The 22,215-nt window shown below is 45.1% G+C and overlaps 1 protein-coding gene across 3 annotated transcripts in view; it reads right to left on the bottom strand.

Moving 5' to 3' along the window:
* KIAA0040 (KIAA0040 ortholog) overlaps positions 1 to 22,215 on the bottom strand; it is a 49,763-nt gene that overhangs the window by 2,746 nt on the left and 24,802 nt on the right. Inside the window, exons 3-4 of one of the 3 annotated variants that reach the window (XM_053909250.1) lie at positions 16,631 to 16,788; positions 3,359 to 6,806 (exon numbers count right to left, since the gene is read on the bottom strand). In XM_053909250.1, the coding sequence (XP_053765225.1) occupies positions 6,374 to 6,673 (300 nt within the window). In that variant the 5' untranslated portion in view covers positions 6,674 to 6,806; positions 16,631 to 16,788 and the 3' untranslated portion in view covers positions 3,359 to 6,373. Of the gene's footprint in view, positions 1 to 3,358; positions 6,807 to 16,630; positions 16,789 to 22,215 lie in introns of those variants that run through there. The other 2 variants (XR_008424660.1, XM_019425548.2) reach the window with 2 other exon arrangements.

Below are 22,215 nucleotides of genomic sequence, written 5' to 3'. Positions count from 1 at the left end.
GATCTCAAGGAGGCAGAGAGGGGAAGTCATGGGCTGCAATAGTTTGCAATCTTGTTTGAATGTAGGATTTTCTTGTGTTCTGAGTAGCTAATATTTCTCAAGGTGTGGTTCAGGGACCGCTGGCAATTACATAGAGTGCTTGTTAGAAGAGCGGGTTGTCTGGACTCACCCTCGACTTAACAAATCTGTCAGAAGGGCAGAGGGACTGGGAATCTGCACTTGTGAGAAACCCCCCAGTGATCTCTTTTCCTTTCCCTTTTCCCCCCAGTCAACGCATTATTGAGCATATAGGATGCACTAGTTATTGGAGATAGGGTGGTGAGTGACGTAGTCACTCTTCAGGCCTCACAAAGGCTTATTCTAATGAGGGGATGGCAGGGAAGGGTGGGGAGACGGGAACACCCACAGTGCAACATAGTCTGATCTTACTGTGATCCAGAAGACTTGCGTGGTTAGGGAAGCTTTCTTGGAGGCAGTGATGTAACACATGGAACATTTCACCCCAAATTTGTTTGTAATGACAATTAAGACTTAGAGTTATGAAAATCCCTCATCTGTCAAATGGGCATGACGATTTTGACCCTGACATATTTGTCAGCATCACATAAAACCCAGTGAGTCCTGAGCCCATTTAGTTGGAAGCCCAGTAAGGAAACACTCCCAGGAAGGTGGGAAAATGTGGATTCAAAGTCTTTCTTGATCTGGCCACCAGGGGGCGCTGTCACGCAGGGTGGCTTGGTGTGGAGAAGAGGCTGAGGCAGGGGTGAGTACCTACCCCATCCGTCACAAATGCAAATTGGGAGTTTTGGTAATACTGTAGACCGTGCAGTGTATGCTGAAATTATGGACCACATCACACAAGGAGGAATAGAAAATGCACAGTATTGGGGCACCTGGGTGGCTCAGTTGGTTAAGTATCTGACTTCGGCTCGGGTCGTGATCTCATGGCCTGTGGGTTTGAGCCCCACGTCGTGCTCTGTGCTGACAGCTCGGAGCCAGGAGCCTGCTTGGGATTCTGTGTCTCCCTCTCTCTCTCTCTGTCCCTACCCCACTTGTGCTCTGTCTCTCTCACTCTCAAAAATAAACAAACATTAAAAAAAATTTTTTAATAAAAAAATAAAAAAGAAAATGCACAGTATTTTCAGTCCCTACCTCATTTGATCTGTCTGTATCATTTGACTCTATTGACTCTTCTTGAAAGTTTCTTCTCCTTTGGCTTCGAGGACACAACACTCTCATTATCTTCCTTCTACCCTTAATTACAACAACTAACATTTACTGAGCATGTACTATAAGCCAGGCCCGATGCTGAATGCTTTTTATGCTTTATCTCGTTACTGCTGTGTCCCTGTGAGACAGGGATGGTCATTAACTCTACCATACTGGTAAGTCTTTACGGAGATTAAGTCGTCAGCCTGAATTCTCTAACCAGTGGGTACTGGAGTTAGCATCGGAATCGGGAAGCCCTTAGCCCTGAGTCCTGACCTGTCACACTCATGGTGGCCTTCACCAGGCTGTCCTCTGCATCACTGCTGCAGGCTGCACCCTCTGGGTGGAGGCAATACAAACGGGGTCCTCCTGTCCTTATTTCTTCCCTTGTAAGTCTCTAGATGGCTCCTGGGTGATCCCCCACGGGCTGTCCGGATGCTAGCTTTGCAGCCCCTCTGGGACAACTCTGTGTTGCTGGCACCTAGTGTGCTTGGCAAATGGTAAAGAGTCAAAAATATTAATGGAATAAGTAGCCTCAAAGAGGGAGTTAGATACATGCATGCAGGGCCATTCCCGAAGGAACGATCACAGGTATTTGAAAACATCCTTTTGAACCCATGACAGGGACAGACAGCCGTGTTGAAGGGACTCTCCCCCCCCCCCGCCCAGTTCTGTAATCCTGTGACTTCGAATTTGGGAAAGATACTAAAATCAAAGGGCAAGGAGCCAGCGCAGAGTGTTGTGGTGAGTTGAGAATGCGCATAGCACTCTCTGGGTCCACAGGCACACCGCCACTGGCAGGGCTGAGCCTGAGCAGATGCAGATGGTGGCTTTGGCTCTGGCACACACCCCCCAACCAAGGTGGGCAGCGGCTGCCCCTGCCTTTGGTTGCTGGACAACGGTCCCTGGTCGACACTGGAAAGTTTTGGAAGTCCTGGAAAGAACAGAGACCTGCATGAAGAGTCTCTTCTTGGGCTGTCATGGAGTGTGTGGCAATGGGGAAGGGAGCCCAGGAACCAACTAAAACTACAGAAATGTCAGCCTACCTTGGGGGAAACAAGACGAAGGGGGAGCGTGTGCCATAGGCCTGTCTTCCTAAGCCCTAGCTGAAATGGAGTCAATACGGTGTTTTAGCAGCCTGTTTGACCACTTCCCCCATGAGCCTCTAGATCTGTGCTCTGCAGGATGGTAGCTGCTAGCCACGTGTAGCTACTGAGCACTTGAACTATGGCTGGTGTGACTCAGCTACTGCACCTTTAATTTTATTGAATTTTAATTAATTTAAATAGCTACATGTGGCTAATGGTACCATGTTAGATAGAGACATTTCCATCTTATCTACTCTGTCGGACAGCCCTGTTCTACAGGGCTTCTGCTGAACGGCCAGCTGAGCATCAAGGGAGGACTCTGGAGCATCTGAATCATTCCATTTCACAACCAATGCAAAGCCGTTGTCCACTTGAAAAGAAGATATGTGTTTTATACATACATACTATACAGACATACGTGTGTGTGTGTGTGTGTGTGTGTGTGTGTGTGTGTGTCTTCCTATCTGGCTATCCATCTATGTATCTAATAATGTAAATACATATCTATGTATCCATGTATGTATCTAACAATGTGTGTATATACACGTATGTATGTGTGTGTGTGTGTGTGTGTATGTGTGTGTGTAGGTACCTACGTATTTAACAATGAATGTACCTAACTATGTATGTATCTATCCCCCCAGCAGCTACTATAGAGACTTCTGATCTCTCCCCTTCCCAATACTAGATTTAACTTAGAGGTCTATTTCTACTTAGTTTTTGCTATTTTCCCTTTTCCTTTAAGAAGACATTGACTGACCTCATCGAAGGGAACGCTCTCTAAGAGTTGCCAAGGAGCGTCAGTGTTTTTCCTGCAGCCAGCACCTCCGAGGGTGTCTAGTCTCTGAGGTGTCCTCTCTGGAGGCAGTGATGTGAGAGCCTGGTCCTGGTCCTTTGACCTATGACTCTGTCAGGGGGAAGACAGTGTCCAGGGACAGCTGGGCCTTTTGTGTCCTAGCGGGAGTCCATGCCTCTGTCATTTCTGAGTGATGTCTGGGAGAGGGAAATATTTACTGTCAAGAAAGTAACTGATGCCAGCAGGTAAGGAGGCCAGGCGCTGCTGTCTTCCAAATATTTTATTTAAATAAATTTTTCTTTTGCATGTGTTTGAATTTTCTAGAAAAAAAGTTCTGACAAACACTATACCGCTTGGACCATTTATACTCTTCTTGAGAAGGTGACTGCCCTTTCTCTACATTCCCCACTCCCCCGCCCCCCCCCCCCCCCAAGAAATAAAAAAGCCACCAGAATACATTGAGCAGCGGGGAGGAGGCCTTCTCTGATGACGGTGGATGAGTTTGGCTGGAGTCGTTCAGATCTCGGCCCGGGGACTCCTCCCCAAGCCTGTGCTGGTTGGGGAGAAGGAGTAAAAGTGAAGAGGAATAAGGGGTGGACCCGGGGTGGGGGTGCCGGGAGAAGCAGGAATGAGACGAGGAAACATGGGAGAGGAAGATAAGGATGATGGGAAGAACAGGGAGTGACTCCAGTGACTTCACGGGGCTCCTTTCATGGACCCACTTACTCAACAGAAGTTTGGGGGCCTATGGCACCCTGGATGGTGTTGGGGGGACCCTGGTGAAGGCTATCAGGGAGGCAGCGGGGGTGGGGAAAACATAAGCCTCATTCAGCATCTGGGTCTCCTCAGTCCTGGGCTATGGAAACAAGTGAGAAGAGAGCGTCTGGGTGTTTCGCGCCTGGAGGTAGTTCAAATCCATTTGATTAGGGGACAGTGGGGTGCTGCACCTGGACACGGAGGCCTCGTCCCGGCAATGACAACTGACTGACTGCCGTCTTAATTCAAGCTAGCAGCCAGTTGCCATGGCAACCATGTTATTTGTGTGGTCCCGGATCCGAGCGATCCTTTCTCCTAGATCACATCTGACACCCAGCCTCAGCCGTCAGCTCCGTGTCTCCCCAAGGTCATCCGTTTTAGGGGTGCAGGAAGGGCGTGGGGAGGCATGTGCATTTGGTGTGGGGCGATGAGCAATCGTCCTGTGATGGGAAGGGGACAGCCAGCTGCTCCATGACGAGCCGTCCGTGTACAAGGGGACAGCCAGCCAGAGAGTGCTTCTTTCTCTGCTAGAAGGGGCTTATGACTAGGGGGTCTGAGCAGCCAGGGCATTTGGGGCCACCTGGTGTGAGAAGGTGGATGCGACTGGTTTTAAAACATGGGAAGGCCTGAATTCTGCCTCACAGGGTCGCCGGTTAGAAGACGGATGCAGCAGTCGCCGTGAGACGCCTGCCCCCACAGGCCTGGAGAATACCTGGAGGGCAGGTGAGTACCAGGCAGCCCAAGAGAGCAAACGGAGGACATTTTGCCATGAACACAATCCTGCAGAATTTAGCTTCTTGCTACTATAGATATCATAGTTTAGCTACATTGTTAATTAAATTGCAATTTTACTGCCTCCTAGAACTGCTTCTGTGGGAAAATATTTCAAGAGAGCTACCCAGCAGATTTGCAAGTGACCTTTCAGAGCACAACCCGCTTCCAATTTGGGAATTATACATCTTTGTCATACAGTCACAATACAATCAAAATACCAACCATCTCCTCACATATGTGGATTAACTCGGCCTCCCAACCTCAGCCTGGTGGGGAGACACTCGCCTCAACTCAGTCTCGGGGGGATCTCGGGGCGCACAGGCCAACCTGACTGTCAGTTCTGCGCATGCCTGTGAGGCACTCAATACCCGACTTCCATCCGTTGGAGCAATTAGTGGGCTCAGAACAGAAGGTCACTCGGGGGGATTGGTGAGGTATTACACGTTGGCCCTCAACATCATCACGTATCCAACAGCATCCACAGACAGTTCTGAGTACCTACTGTGTGCAAGGCACTTGCCTGAGCTTCAAGATAAATATTAATAAACCTCTATATAGCTTTGCTATACTTTCATTTAAACTCTGTAACTTCTGTATCCCATCTGCAACATGCCACACATCCATTACAACCTTATGAAATTGTTTCCAGTGTGCCTTCCGTGAGACTGTACCGGATATTGCCTCAATTCCTTCCCTGCTGAGAAGCTTTGGTTACATAGGAAATCCCTAGGCCAGGTGTCTGTCAGATGTAGCATCTCCTTCCCGTCTGTAAAACATTGCACAGGCTCACAACTGCAGTTCACGGAAGTGAATGGAGTATCCTTGGTTTCCAGAACATTCTAGAAGTCACCACCAAGAGCTGTTAGTTTGTGCTTGGAGAGGGGCACCTTGCTGAGTGGTTCTGGGGGTAGCGTCTCAAAAAGAGGTCTTAGACAGCATTCGATACTGATCCATGGTGATGGGGACCTTGTCATGAGTTGCAAGATACAGCTTTCAATGGATTTTGATCCACCTCACTTGAAACTTTTTCTCCCATGTGAGAAACACAGGAACTTGGCGTGTCTGTATCGATGCACAACCTGATACAGTTGTATATTGCTGGAGTGCCCAAATACGAGGATTTCCAGTAAAAGGTTGTGTGGGGATAGGAATAGGAAAACACATATCTCTAGCCTGAGTGGCGTATGGAGTAGACAGTGGACAGGTACCTTATCTGGGTATGTAATTGTGCACGTGTGCCCGAATCCGGCCAGGCCTTCCTATGAGAAATTTTTGGGAGAGAAGATGATGTACTTGTACAAAGTAGGTCGTCAATGACCATTTGATGAACAGAATATATTTGCCCAGGTACCTGTTGCCTGAATTCACACGCGTGTGTATATGTGTGTGCGTGGGGGCACTATTGTGTGCATGGTGGGCATGTGTGTGCATTTGGGAGACGTGTCAAGATGTATGGACAAACGTTCCTTGTACTTTTGTGGATGGAGCTTGCGGGATGCAGGTGGAAAGGATGCCTGAGTCTGTGGTAAAGAGCATTGTTATCGGACACATAGCTGCCAAGACAGTGCCCAAGAACTGTCCATATTCTTTCTGGGGTGTCCTCCACGGGGACGCTCAGCCTGAGGTTCGTCCCTTGGTTAGTTCCTCTGTGGACACGAGTGCATCACTTTGGGCCTTGCTGCTCTCTAGCCCGTGTGTAGTTGGAAGGTGGCTTAGTCCCCGAGGAAGGACGCCTCTGCTCCCTGCCTAACTAGACAGGCAGTGATGGCCTCTTTTCCATCTGGAGAAGCTTGGGCTGAGCAGAGATCCAGAGGTCTTCCTCGGCCTTCCTCTTCTTCTTTTTCTTCTTCCCTTTGTTTCGCTCCGGCTGTGGGCCACTCTTGCCTGGCCGGCTCCAGCAGCAGTGGCAACAGATGAAGATGAATGTCATGACCACTAGTAGTGGCAGCCCCAGCAGGATGCCCAGGCAGATGGTGTTAAAGAGGCCCTGTTGGTGTTTGGTCAAGATGGTGTCCCAAATGATGCTGAAGAAAGAGCTGATCTTCTCCATGGCGCCGGGCTAGGCTGGGGCCACAGGAAACTCGTAGCTCACTAGAAAGTCCTGGGCTCAAGCTGAGACAGCCTTGTCCACTTGCAATTTATTCCTCTTCGAGCCCTGGGCTTGGGCATGCACCTGTTACCAGCTGAAGAGAGCAAAACAGACAATTCAAGAGAAACGCAATGGTAACGGTCTACAATTTTTAACAACGACGTATTTTTGAGGCTTAGGAAAAGGGACGGAATTGAAGATTTCCAGAGTTCGCTGAAATTGTATTGAAACCCAGTAAACAAAATAAATGCACACATTTAAGTAAGTACTCACTATTCTTGTACACACTCTATTGGGGATAAGAATTGATAGTGTATCAGACCTGGCTCATCGCGTGTGCTCAGCATTTGGTGGATACGTGAATCAACGTGCGGATTCAGCGTTCCGGGTAGGGGTTGGCGCCTCTGTAGGAGCGGTTCTCCATCTTTTCTCCCTGCAGCTCATCTGATGGGCGTTGAACCCATACTCCTCACAGGACAGCTGTGTCTCACTTTCTGTGAACACACGTGCCATTTTCCACACATACTGAAGCTTAAGCACAGGACGGAATATCTGAGTCTTGCCGCCTGTCACAGGGGCCTGGACCTTCCCCAGGCTATGAGGTCAGCAGTCCTTGTCCTGCCTCAGCCCTGACTTCTTTACTGTCCCTTCACGCTCTCTTCCCAGCTCCGTCTCCTCCCTCTTCACATCCCGCTCCTGTGCCCAAAGAGGACTCACCGAGCTTTGCGGTGGGGGACCATGTGCTGGTTCCCTCTGTTTCTCTCCTCGTCTCCCTCATCGCTCTCATCTCTGCTTCCTGTCCCCCAGCTGAATATTCCCAAGACTCCTGCCCTGCCTGTGCCTGTTCTTGGCATTGGAAAAGGAGTCCCGCAGGCTGCTCAGCAATGGTGTTTAAAAACTGGGATGGGGGTCCATACTTCCACCCGCAGCTCAACTATAGCCGGGACTGTTCCGGTTGTTTATACAGAGTGGCCCTTCTTCCACTGGTACCCTCTCCACCTCTCCACGTGTATCTTAAGCCTCAGCTCTCAAGTGTAAGGCCTTACAAGCTCCTTCAGTTCTGGAATCTACAGGTTCCTATGTGTAAACAAGACTTGGAGGGTAACATGTTTCAAGGCAATTCAAGAGGCCTTCTGGTACAAGACATTGTCTGGGACCCAAAGATCAAAGACCCGTTGATTTTCAGCTGGAGAACTTAGAGATCATTGCAACCAATGCTCTCACTGAAAGATTAAGACTCTGAGGCCCAGAGTGGGGAAGGGACATGCCTAAGGCCACACAGAGGTGCCACAAACACCCAGAGTTGGGGATAATGGGTCAGTTTCTCTTCCAAGGCTGCTGGGCAATCAGAAAAACCAGGATGATGTTACTTTATATTTGTGTTTTACTTGATACTTTTCTAACCACTTTCACATGAGTTATGTTTTTAAAGAGAGAACAGGATGTTTATGGAGAAAACTGCTGGGGACCCAGGTTCACAATCATTATGAAGTCCAGGTTTCATTCTGTCACTGGGACATAAATGTGTGGCCCCTCCTGGGGAGTGTGTTATACTCAGGGGTTGTCCACAGAAGTCTAATTCCTTGGATAGCACTCTGTAAGTTCCGCACATGCCTGTGTGTTCACTCAAACTCCACCCGAACTCAGTCCTAGCCTGCTGGCATTTGGGCTCATGCCCTGAGGACGTTATCTACACACTTTACGCAGTTGTATAAACGGGTGCCTACTGCTGTACCGCTTGGTCCTTGAAAGTGAAGTAATGCTATATAATGGCCCTGATATGCCGGTCACCATCCTGGGCACTCTACACCTATTGGCCCATTTTGTTTCATTACGACCTTAGGAAGTAGGTACAGGTATTTTCCTCATCTTTACAGCTGGAGAGACAGAGGCAGAGGTCACACAGTGAGTGAGTGGCAGAGCTGACCTGACTGATTCTGGGGCGTTTGACTCCAGATCCCCACGTTGCGAGCCCTTCATAGGTGTCGCTCTGAGCCTCCTATTCCTTTGTGCAGAATTAACCCGTTTTGGCAAGTAGCCCAGGATTTATAGAATCTTACAATACTTGGCTATTCCCCAGATTGACTTAAAAACGTTTATCCCAATCTGTTGTGGAAGAAGACTGCACAGTGATTTATTTCCCACTGTTAGATACTTCACAAATGCATGAAGATACATACAATAAAAATCCAGTCCTGCTCAAGGGGAGGTTTATAGAAAGCATATGACTGCCTGAACATAAACTCAACTCGCAACAAAGAGAAACATTCTGAGAAGTCACACCCCTTTGCCAGAGGCTCCGTGTGAGCCCCTCAGAAGCCCTGGAACATCACGTGCCGTGGATATGCTCACACGCCATCAAGCCCACAGGCTCTTTGTCGAGAAAAAGCACCCTTGGGTATCTTCCCCGCCCCCTGCCATCAAGGCCAATCCACTGACTTGCTCCTTCTCACACACTTGGGTCTCTGGATTTCCCTTCTTACTTTGTGGTCACCTTTGCTTTTACTTCAGCCCTTGTTTGGCCCCATATTTTTTTTTTTTTTGGCCTATCTGGAGGGATTTCCATGCTCTCTTGAGGGAAGACTTTGGGGGCTTTTCACTAATTTGATCCACACATATATTTTCCTGGGACCAAATGCTCCTCATACCGTATTTCTAGGACTCACATTAGATACCACCACCACATTTGTTGACAAACTACTCTGTGTCAGATGTCATGCTGGTCCCTGCAGGGAACGTAAATGCATTAGGAGCCCACTTTTGGGTTCATCTAGGGAAAGAGAGGAAGGGCTTTGAGCCCTTGGAGAATATTAGGGCAGTTTTCATGAAGGTAGAGCCACCTGAGGAGGACCTTGAAAGATGAGCAGGACCTTGACAGGGAAACATGGGTAAAAGGATGTTCAAAGATTCTAGGCAGAGAAACTTCTAGAATATGGCAGGAGAACAGGCTGTCTTCTGGTGAGCCTGGGGTTCAGGGTGGGAGAGGGGAGGACTGTAGATTGTGGCCAAGGTAGAGAGGGCCTCCATAGGGTGTGTATTTATTTGGGGTCTTTATTTATTTTTATTAAAAATTTTTTTTTTTTAAATTTACATCCAGATTAGTTAGCATATAGTGCAACAATGATTTTAGGAGTAGATTCCTTAGTGCCCTTTACCCATTTAGCCCATACCCCCCTCCCACAACCCCTTCAGTAACCCTCTGTTTGTTCTCCATATTTAAGAGTCTCTTATGTTTTGTCCCCCTCCCTGTTTTTATATCATTTTTGCTTCCCTTCCCTTATGTTCATCTGTTGTGTCTTAAAGTCCTCATAGGAGTGAAGTCATATGATATTTGTCTTTCTCTGACTAATTTCTCTTAGCATAATACCTTCTAGTTCCATCTGCATAGTTGCAAATGGCAAAATTTCATTCTTTTTGATTGCCGAGGAATACTCCATTGTATATATACACCACATCTTCTTTATCCATTCATCCATCAATGGCCATTTGGGCTCTTTCCATACTTTGGCTATTGTTGATAGTGCTGCTATAAACATTGGGGTGCACGTGTCCCTTCAAAACAGCACATCTGTATCCCTTGGGTAAATGCCTAGTAGTGCAATTGCTGGGTAGTAGGGTAGTTCTATTTTTAATTTTTTGAGGAAACTCCAAACTGTTTTCCAGGGTGGCTGCACCAGCTTGCATTCCCACCAACAATGCAAAAGAGATCCTCTTTCTCCGCATCCTTGCCAACATCTGTTGTTTCCTGAGTTGTTAATTTTAACCATTCTGACAGGGGTGAGGTGGTATCTCATTGTGGTTTTGATTTGTATTTCCCTGATGATGAGTGATGTGGAGCATTTTTTCATGTGTCGGTTGGCCATCTGGATGTCTTCTTTGGAGAAGTGTCTATTCATGTCTTTTTCCCATTACTTCACTGGATTATTTGTTTTTTGGGTGTTGAGTTTGATAAGGTCTTTATAGATTTTGGATACTAACCCTTTATCTGATATGTCGTTTGCAAATAGCTTCTCCCATTCTGTTGGTTGCCTTTTAGTTTTGCTGATTGTTTCCTTCACTGTGCAGGGACCTTTTGATGAGGTCCCAGTAGTTCATTTTTGCTTTTGTTTCCTTTGCCTCTGGAGACACGTTGAGTAAGTAGTTGCTGCAGCCAAGATCAAGGAGGTTTTGCCTGCTTTCTCCTCGAGGATTTTGATGGCTTCCTGTCTTACATTTAGGTCTTTCATCCACTTTGAGTTTATTTTTGTGTATGATGTAAGAAAGTGGTCAAGGTTAGTTTTTCTGCATGTCGCTGTCCAGTTTTCCCAGCAACACCTGCTGAAGAGATTGTCTTTATTCCTTTGGATATTCTTTCCTACTTTGTGAAAGATTAGTTGGCCATACATCTGTGGGTCCATTTCTGGGTTCTCTATTCTGTTTCATTGATCTGAGTGTCTGTTTTGTGACAGTACCATACTGTCTTGATGATTACTGCTTTGTAGCGTAGCTTGAAGTCTGGGATTGTGATGCCTCCTGCTTTGGTTTTCTTTTTCAAGATCGCTTTGGCTATTCGAGGTCTTTTCTGGTTCCATACAAATTTTAGGATTATTTGTTCTAGCTCTGTGAAGAATGCTGGTGTTGTTTTGATAGGGATTACACTGAATATGTAGATTGCTTTGGGTAGTATTGACATTTTAACAATATTTGTTCTTCCTATCCAGGAGCATAGAATCTTTTTCCATTTTTTGTGTGTCTTCTTCAATTTCTTTCATTAGCTTTCTATAGTTTTCAGTGTATATATTTTTCACCTCTTTGGTTAGATTGATTCCTAGGTATTTTATGGTTTTTGGTGCAATTGTAAATGGGATTGATTCCTTGATTTCTCTTTCTGTTGCTTCATTGTTGGTGTATAGGAATGCAACTGATTTCTATGTATTGATTTTATATCCTGCAACTTTGCTGAATTAATGAATCTGTTCTAGCAGTTTTTTGGTGGAATATTTTAGGTTTTTATATAGAGTATCATGTCATCTGTGAAGAGTGAACGTTTGACCTCCTCCTAGCTGATTTGGATGCCTTTTATTTCTTTGTGTTGTCTGATTGCAGAGGCTAAGACTTCCAATATTATATTGAATGACAGTAGTGAGAGTGGACTTCCCTGTCTTGTTCCTGACCTTAGGGGGAAAGCTCTGTTTTTCTCCATTGAGGATGATATTAGCATTGGGTCTTTCATATATGGCTTTTATGATCTTGAGGTATGATCTTTCTGTCCCTACTTTCTTGAAGGTTTTTATCAAGAAAGGATGCTGTATTTTGTCAAATGCTTTCTATGCATCTATCAAGAGATCATATGGTTCTTGTCCTTTCTTTTATTGATGTGATGAATCACATTGATTATTTTGCAGATATTGAACCAGCCCTGCATCCCAGGTATAAATCCCACTTGATCGTGGTGAATAATTTTTTTAATGTATTGTTGGATCCAGTTCACTAATATCTTGTTGAGGATTTTTGCATCCGTGTTCATCAGGGAAATTGATCTGTAGTTCTCCTTTTTCGTGGGGTCTCTGTCTGGTTTTGGAATCAAGGTAATAGTGGCTTCATAGAAAGGGTTTGGAAGTTTTCCTTCCATTTCTATTTTTTGGAACAGCTTCAAGAGAATAGGTGTTAACTCTTCCTTAAATGTTTGGAAGAATTCCCCTGGAAAGCCAACTGGCCCTGGACTCTTGTTTTTTGGGAGATTTTTGATTACTAATTCAATTTCTTTACTGGTTATGGGTCTGTTCAAATTTTCTATTTTTTCCTGTTTCAGTTTTGGTAGTATATATGTTTCTAGGAATTTGTCCATTTCTTCCAGATTGCCCATTTTATTGGTATATAATTGCTCATAATATTCTCTTATTATTGTTTTTATTTCTGCTGTGTTGGTTGTGATCTCTCCTCTTTCAGTCTTGATTTTATTTATTTGTGTCCTTTCCTTTTTCTTTTTGATCAAACTGGCTAGTGGTTTATCAATTTTGTTAATTCTTTCAAAGAACCAGCTTCTGGTTTCATTGATGTGTTCTACTGGTGTTTGTTTGTTTGTTTGTTTGTTTGTTTGTTTTTTGGTTTTGATAGCATTAATTTCTGCTCTAATCTTTGTTATTTCCTGTCTTCTGCTGGTTTTTGGTTTTATTTGCTGTTCTTTTTTCAGCTCTTTAAGGCGTAAGGTTGGGTTGTATATCTGAGATCTTTCTTCCTTCTTTAGGAAGGCCTGGATTGCTATATACCTTCCTCTTATGACTGCCTTTGCTGCATCCCAGAGGTTTTGGGTTGTGGTGTTATCATTTTCATTGGCTTCCATGAACTTTTTAATTTCCTCTTTAACTCCTTGGTTAGCCTATTCATTCTTTAGTGGGATGTTCTTTAGTCTCTAAGTATTTGTTACCTTTCCAAATTTTTTCTTGTGGTTGATTTTGAGTTTCATAGCGTTGTGGTCTGAAAATATACACGGTATGATCTCAATCTTTTTGTACTTTCTGAAGGTTGATTTGTGTCCCGGTATGTGGTCTATTCTGGAGAATGTTCCATGTGCACTGGAGAAGAATGTATATTCTGCTGCTTTAGGATGAAATGTTCTGAAGATATCTGTTAAGTCCATCTGGTCCAGTGTGTCATTCAAAGCCATTCTTTCCTTGTTGATCTTTTGATTAGATGATCTGTCCATTGCTGTGAGTGGGGTGTTGAAGTCCCCTACTATTATGGTATTACTGTCAACGAGTTTCTTTATGTTTGTGATTAATTGATTTGTATATTTGGGTGCTTTCACATTTGGGACATAAATGTTTACCATTGTCATGTATTGTTGGTGGACAGACCCCTTAATTATGATATAGTGCCCTTCTTCATTTCTTGATACAGTCTTTACTTTAAAGTCTAGATGGTCTGATATAAGTATGGCTACTCTGGCTTTCTTTTGTTGACCATTAGCATGATAGATGGTTCTCCATCCCCTTACTTTCAATCTGAAGGTGTCTTTAGGTCTAAAGTGGGTCTTTTGTAAACAGCATATAGATGGATCTTATTTTCTTATCCTTTCTGTTACCCTATGCCTTTTGATTGGAGCATTTAGTCCATTGACGTTTAGAGTGAGTACTGAAAGGTATGAATTTATTGCCATTATGTTGTTTGTAGAGTTGGAATTTTGGGTGGTGTTCTCTGGTCCTTTCTAATCTTTGTTGCTTTTGTCGTTATATTTATTTATTTATTTATTTATTTATTTAATCTTTTCTCCCCTCAGAGAGTCCCCTTAAAATTTGTTGTAGGGCTGGTTTAGTGGTCACAGACTTGACTCCTTTAACTTTTGTTTGGCTGGGAAACTTTTAATCTCTCCTTCTATTTTGAATGACAGCCTTGCTGGATAAAGAAGTCTTGGCTGCATATTTTTCTGATTCAGCACATTGAATAAATATATCCTGCCACTCCTTTCTGGCTTGCCAAGTTTCTGTGGATAGGTCTGCTGCAAACCTGATCTGTCTTCTCTTGTAGGTTAAGGGCTTTTTTCCCCTTGCTGCTTTCATGATTCTTTCCTTGCCTGAGTATTTTGTGAATTTGACTCTGATATGCCTTGTTGATGGTCAGTTTTTGTTGAATCTAATGGGAGTCCTCTGTGCTCCTTGGATTTTGATGTGTTTGTCTTTCCCCAGGTTAGGAAAGTTTTCTGTTATGATTTGCTCACATAACCCTTCTACCCCTATTTCTCTCTCTTCATCTTCTGGGACTCCTATGATTCTGATGTTGTTCCTTTTTAGTGAGTCACTTATTTCTCTAATTCTTTAATTTTTTTTTTAACATTTATTTATTTTTGAGACAGAGAGAGACAGAGCATGAACGGGGGAGGGTCAGAGAGAGAGGGAGACACAGAATCTGAAACAGGCTCCAGGCTCTGAGCGGTCAGCACAGAGCCCAACGTGGGCTCGAACTCACAGACCGCGAGATCATGACCTGAGCTGAAGTCGGACGCTTAACCGACTGAGACACCCAGGTGCCCCTCATTTCTCTAATTCTTAAATCGTGCTCTTTTGCCTTAATCTCCCCTTTTTTTCTGTTTCATTATTCTCCATAAGTTTGTCCTCTATATTGCTGATTCTCTTCTGCATCATCCATCCTTGCCACCGTGGCATCTATTCGAGATTGCAGCTCAGTTATAGCCTTTTTTGTTTCATCCTGACTAGTTTTTACTTCTTTTATCTCCACAGAAAGGGATTCTAATCTATTTTCAACTCCAGCTAGTATTCTTATTATCGTGATTCTAAATTCTGGTTCAGACATCTTGCTTGTATCTGTGTTGATTAAGTCCCTGACTGTCGTTTCTTCCTGCTCTTTCTTTTGTGGTGAATTCCTTCACTTCGTCATTTTGAAGGGAGAAAAGGAATTAATGAGGTAAAAAAATTAAAATAAAAAAATATTAAAACAAAAAAGGAAAAAAAACTCAAACGCAAAAAAAAAATCGAATAAATGATGCTAGATCCTAGGTGTGTTTTGCTCTCGGTGTTGAAAGTGGCTTGATAGATTAGAAAAAAAAGGGGGAAAGAAAAGAAAAAAAAGGAAATTGTTAGAAAATTTGAAAAAATGAATACACTGAAGTAGACTAAAATGAAATGATAGAAGTAAAATAGAAATGAAAAATTTACACAAGAGTAAACAATAAGTAGAAAAAAATTAAAGAAAAATATTTTTAATAAAAATTGAAAATAAAAATGAATTTTTTCTTTTTCTGTATTAAAGAAAAAGAAGAAATGAAAAAGAGAAAAAAGAAAAAGAAAGAAAACTGAATAGATGGACCAGCGAACAGACTGAAATAAGACTCAAATTACTTTGTTTTCCCCTAGAAGTCGAACTATGAAGCGCCTTATAGTCCATAAAATAAGTAGGTGGAGAGCCGTGTTCCTGAAGAGCGAGGTTGGCCCAGTTGGGCGGGGCTTAGGGTAACGGCTCTGTTCTCCACTAGATGGCGCTGCTTAGCTTCCTGGGGTGGGTTGTTGTGGCCCTTGTAGGTGCGTATGCGCATGAGCGGGAATGGTAACAATGGAGTAACCCAGCTACCCGGTCTCGTGTCGGAATCCTGCTCTCCCCGATCGGCAATCGCGCACCCGTCCTTTGTCTTCGGCTTCTGTCTACTCCCTGCTTTTACACTGTCCGTGACCAAACAGCACCTCCCTCCTGGGTTTTGTCTCAGATGCGGCTGTTTTTCCCAACCCGTTATTTCTGAGGGACTGTGACTTTGATCCGTTCTGCCCGTCTGCGGGAGGGTCTCACTGAGCCACGTCTGGGTGCTGGCCGCACCCGGGAACGTTCACGGGACCGTGCTGCTGCCGACACCCAGAGACTGATGCCGGGTGCCAGCCCACCCCAGAGAAAGTTCGCGAGATAGTGTAGCAGCAGCGTTTTGGGGATTATGGAAAATCACAACACGCATCTGGCACCAGGCTTCACCCTTAATGACATTGTTCCAGCACCAGCGAATGTGGTTGTTCTCCCGGGTCCACTGGCGCCTTGCCTTTGGGGACTCACACAGCTTCTACCAGGTGTCCTCCCAGCAGGGGAACCGCCTCTCCCCGTGTGGCCCGAAGACCCCCGGACTCCACTCTGCTCCTGGGGATTCGCCCTTCCCACCCGAGCACCGCCAGGTATGGAGCTGTGGCATTTCAGCCTCTGCGCTCCCTCTGTTACAGTCTTAATGGAATTTAAACCCTCTCCTCTCTCCTTTCTCCTTTTTGCCTTTTTAGTTCAGTCCCTGTGGCTGTTTCCACTTTTCCACTTTCTCTCCAGCTGCTTTTGGGGGGGGGTGCTTTGCCTGTATCCCCCCGCCCCCGTCTCCATCCTCTCTCCGCACACAACAGTGGCCCCCTGCCCTCCGCAGCTTCTGTCTCCCCCAGTTCACCTTTCCGCACCACATACCTGCTGAGTTCTGTGGTTCAGGTTGTGCAGATTGTTGTGTTAATCCTCAGATCCGTTTTCTAGGTGTGCAGGACGGTTTAGTGTTGGTCTGGCTGTATTTCATGGACGTGAGACACAAAAAAAACTTCCATGCTGTTCTGCCATCTTGACTCCTCCTCCTTTTTAAAAAAGTTGTTAAATGTTTATTTCTGAGAGAGAGAAAGAGCACAAGCGGGGGAGGAGCAGAGACAGAAAGAGGGAGATACAAAATCCAGAGCAGGCTCCAGACTCTGTGCTGTCAGCACAGAGCCTGATGTGGGGCTCAAACTCATGAACTGTGAGATCATGACCTGAGAAGTCAGAAGCTTAACCGACTGAGCCACCCAGGCACCCTTGGTGTCTTTATAATAGTAGGATGCCCTTCAAGAAAAGATAAGGGCCTGAGAAGCGCTGGAAAATGTTTTAAGAGAGCTCTTCATCCATTTAACAAACATTTATTGAGCACCTAATACATGCCCCACACTGTGTTAGGTATTAGGATTCAGTGAGGAAAGCTAAAGACATGGTTTCTGGTAACATGGGGCCTCGTATATTCCAAGGAAGTTGTTATTATTGAGGAATCATGTCATAAAGGACAAATAAGCAAATTTCAACTTAGGTTGCTTAGTTGGCTGAAATAGAAGCATGCATTTGAATTATGTTTATCTCAATGTCTCAGGCCCTCCTACCCCTCCCAACCTTTGTCTCAAGCTCGTCCATCCTATGACACCTAAAATAGCCTTTGAATAAATAGATTTCTTTTCCAGCGAAAGCTAATTCGATAATTCACTTTTGGATTCCTGAAGGTACTTATTTGAGTCTACTCTCCATATAGCCAAAAAGAGTATTCATTAACATTTGGGAACCCAGTCTGGGGAAAATTCAATTAAAAAGGTATTCTTTATATTTTTTAATCTAAGAATTCTCTTCTAGGCCCCCCAGGTTACTTGCTGAGCTCTGCTAATCTATACTGTTTCATTAGTATTTATGAGCCTCTCATTGTTAGCATTTCCAGGAAACAATCAAATATCTCCTTGGTGGTATGAATTAAAAGTTTGAGCTTCCACAGAATGTTTTGTAAAAGGAGCCAGACTTCGGGCCTTAGAAATGCTCTCTGGGAGGCACCATTATTTTGTTGGATCTCAAGTATTGCTGACACTGTTTGAAAGATAATTCATCTATTCTTATAAAACCAACAACAGGCATTAACCAAACACGATTGTTTGATGATTGTTGTTATGAGGGCTGGTGAGAGGAAAAAGAAGGGGGGAAAGTTACTTTCAGTTTCCTTAAAACCAAAAATTATTCATCTTTATATTCTCCATAGTATCTCACTGGAGAGAGAGTCATTCATTCATTCTTTCTCCCAAGAAGCTTCGATCTGTCCATGTTGATGGCTAACAATGATCCCAAAGTCAGGAGACCTGGGTTTGAGCCCTGGGTCAATGTGTGTAACCTTGGTGAGTTACTGAACCTTAGCTACAAAATGAAGCTAATGAGCTTCCCTCGTAATGATGTGGTGAGGATTAAAAGAGCTCAATATATTTAATGCATTTTGTAAACTGTAAAATACTATAGAACATAATCTATGAAATAGTGAGTTATCTCCAGATAGCAATGGATTAATTCTAGCCTTGAGCTTTCCTTTTCCCTCCCTTACCTCCATACCCAATCATCATCATCAAAGAACCATAGGCCCCCACCCCATCCAGATGAAGAGAACTTCACAGGTAACCTTGCTGCTTATGGCGGTCAGCAGGTCTGCGGCTGTAATTCTAGACTCTGGCATCCGTCAAGAGGGATGGAGAAGGGTTCTTTGAGGGAATCTGTTGGTGTCTAGAGGATTATTGATCTCATAAAGTAAGGCCTGGGGAAAATACCTAGCCCTCGGTGGGCCCAACCCCTCTCCCTGGCTTTGGAATCCCTGGAAGTGTACAGGGATGGGTCTTTCCACAGAGAGATCTGATCCATCCCTGAGAGCCAAGAGCCTGGTTTTCCTTCTGGAGCTCCCCAGCAGGGGGCAGAGCATGCTACTTTGCATTTAGTCTCTCTTTGTTCCTGATTGTTAGATGACATAATACATGTAAAGCTGTAGAATAGTGTCTGTGGGGTAGTAGATGCTTTCTAGAAATGTTAATGATAAAGATCATGATAGTACCCAGTTAAAATCCCTAAGAGCAACTCCACAGTGACCTCCAAATGGTCCAATTTTTTTGCCTCCTTTAAGGGGTAGGGTGAGGTGGGAGGTTCAGGTTTCTCTCAGAACCTTAAAAGATTCCTCTGCTCAGCTGCTGACTCCAGGGTGTGCATGGGGTGGGGAGGGGGGCGTCTTATAATTGAAAGTTGGCAGCAAAGACCTCTCCTTGGCCTTTCCTCAAATGCTTCCATTGACTTTTCTACCTCATGCTGTGGATATCACTGTGTTGCTTTAACTCTTCACCCAAGGATGGACTGCTAGCCAGGCTGGCTGCTTAAGAGTCACCTAGGGCATTAGTTAAGTGCAGATTCCTGAGCCCTGCTCCTGGAGACACTGATGCAGTAGATCTAGGGTGAGCCCTGGAGTTTATGCTTGTAACAAATAGCCTGACGGTTTCTGGACAATTGTCAGGTTTAAAAGCTGTTGTATAAGCAAGTTGTTGCATCAGCATAGGAGCCTTGTGTTGAATGAAGGAATGGGTCATGGGTGAGAGGAGGTGGAGATGAGGTTTATGTTTGTGCACAGCAGCACGGTGGCCTGCTGTGGGGGGGCCTCTTTAGGCATTACCTCTTGCTCTCGTGTATTCAGAGCATCTGGGCCAAGACTGCTTTCCCAGAGGTCACAATTCAATGCGGTAAACATTCATTGAACACCCACTATGTCACCAGCCCTGAGCGCTTTCCAGTTGAGCAAAGAGGAGAGAGAAAAATAGCAGAAGTATAATGTGATGAGTCCTGTGGTCAAGTTCTGTGTAAAGGGACATGAAGACAGCCCAGGGAAAGGAGTAAACAATTTGGTCTAGAGAGGGTTACAGGAAAGAAATGAAAAGGAAATTATAATCAGGGCAGGTGTCTGCTCAGTGATTCCTTCAACGACTATGTATGGAACACCTGTTTCATGCTGAGAACTGTGTTGGGTCCTGGGTGACCGGGAACAAGCGGACTGGGTCCCTGTTCGGGTGCTCAAAGTCTAGTGTGGGAAGCAAACACTCATCAGAAAACCCCACATACAGGTGTGAAAATAGCATACGGGAAGTGTGACAGAGGAGAAGCCCATGATGCTTTCAAGGAGGTGGGGCGGGCTCTGGGTGGGGAGGATTCAACCACGATCTGAGCAAAAACATGGTCAATTACAAGAGCAACACATGGTCAGGGTGTCTATAAAGTCTTGAAACATAGAGTAAACTCATTTAAAGCATCTTCAAGTAATATGCTTGATAGGTTTTTCTTCAACCCTCAGCTACCTTTGCAGGTGAAGTGTCTCTAAATTGGAAGCCATGAGTTCAGTTGCTAATGAGTTATAAAGTGTCCCCCAAAAGTCTAGAAGTATGTGTATTTCTAGGGAAATATGTGTTTTGTGCCTTTTCTCAGTCAAACAGTTGGAGCCACTGCTTCTTCTGAAAAGGACGTGAAATGACAGTGTGGCTGAAGTCAGCAGCAGCGAGTGGGGGTGACAGTGGGGTGACATGAGGCCCACGAGGCATGCGGCCCCCACACTCACAGGGCTTGTAAGCCGTGTTAGTGGCTGGTGTATGCTGCAAGAGCCATGGGGGGTAAGCAAACGAGGGGACATAATCCATATGTGTTCTGCAAAGAAGAGTATTGCTGAGGTGAGAGGGGACAGGCTGGCAGGGACAAGAGTGGGAGGCAAGATTACAGTTGTTCAGGGAAAATGGCAGCAGGGATGAGGGCGAGGGTGGTGGCGGAGGGAGGGACAGGTGGGCTGACTGGGGCGTTCTCCTATGGACGGTGGGAGAACTCTTGGGCAGAGGGGCATGAGGCAGTGTCCCAGGCCGTGCTCTGCTTTTCCACGCCCACCCCTAGTCCCTGGTCAGGTCTCCGAGTCTGCCGCGTTTTATTTTTTTCAATATGGGAACCTCATCCGTCTCTGCCTGACTCCCTGCCATTTCTCCTGGAGGTTTAGAACATCTTATTAAGTCCCAGCCTCTCCAACCCTGCCTGCCCAAACCTTGCCCCTGCAGTTCTTGCAAAAGCCCTATGGTTACAATAATGTCACACACTTCAGAAACCAAGGTGTGCTGGCAGCGAGGGCACTGAGTAGAACCTCAGTCAGTAGTTATTAACTCTGCTGCTCTGGATACAGATTTTCTTGACGGTTCTCCCCTTGCTCACCTGGCATGCTCAGATGCCTTCTAACAGATTTAAGTACTGTTTTGTACAAAAATGGTCAGATCACAGCAATAATCTGCTAGTGGAAAATTGTGCTTATAACTTAAACGTGGTTCCAGGCATGATGAAACAGATATCTGTATTTTCCCCAGTGTAATTAATGGCTTCAAGTACCTAGTTCTGATGCAAAGTTGGAGGCTCTTTTCTTCCCCCAACGTATACATTTATGGTATGTAACTAGATATTAAGTATTAGAAGAAAATAGATAGTATTTTTCCTCAGAATCAATGTTATAATTATGGGTGCAATTTTGAACAAGGGCACACATAGGTCATCAATATAAAAATGATTAAGGCACTATGATTATTAGAAATGATAAAATGATGCTTTATCATATAGACATTCTGAACTGGAAGAATCCAGATATGGGTCATTTGGTTGGGTATCCTCACTTTATTTGTAAAGCATGTGGGACCAAAAGGGGCTGTGATTTGCTGGAGGTCACACAGCTGACAACTGGTGGAATCAGGGCCCAATCAATGTCTTCTGACTCCCAGCATCACCTCCTGCCAAGGTCTCCCTTACAAAAGTCTTCACGAATAAGCATTAAGGCAGCTCTTGGCAACATGCCCACCATATCCTTGTCCTGGGCTGAGGCTAGACTACCCTTCTCAGCCCCCTTAAATAGTCGTGGGACCAGGTGACTGAGTTGTGGCTGAGGGAACGTGGGCCTGGCTCCTGAAACCTGTCCCAACATCCTCCACGTTCACTCTGCTTGTTCACTGGCTGGCTAGGTGCAAAGGACCCAGCAGAGGACTCCAAGGCCGCTGGGATGGTACAGGAGAAGGTGTTTCAGAATGACCACAAGCAGAACACCCCTACTGACCACACTGAACAGTAGAGTAAGTGAGAAATAACCTTTGTTGGGTAAAGCCATTGATTTTGAAGATTATTGGCTAAACCTGTTAGCCTATCCTGACTAATACGAGCAACAAAAAGGTAGCGTTGGGGTAATGATTATAACAAATATGCAGTGAGGTCAACAACTCTCCTGGAGAGTTTGCAGCTTTGACCAGAAAGGAGTTTAGCCAAGCACTTCAGAGTGCTAGTTCTGGGACCAGATACCCTGTGTTCAGATCCTGGCTCTGCTACCCACTGACTGTGCCACACTGGGAAGGTTATTTTCTGGGCCTCAGTGTTCTCATCTGTCAAATGGAGTTCACAATAGTAGGTTGTTGTGA

Source organism: Panthera pardus, unplaced genomic scaffold, assembly GCF_024362965.1.
Source record: "Panthera pardus isolate Hobbes unplaced genomic scaffold, ASM2436296v1 HiC_scaffold_21, whole genome shotgun sequence".
Classification (NCBI taxonomy): Eukaryota; Metazoa; Chordata; class Mammalia; order Carnivora; family Felidae; genus Panthera; species Panthera pardus.
The sequence above is the reverse complement of the archived record's forward strand: the minus strand, read 5'-3'. Positions and strand labels throughout refer to the sequence as shown.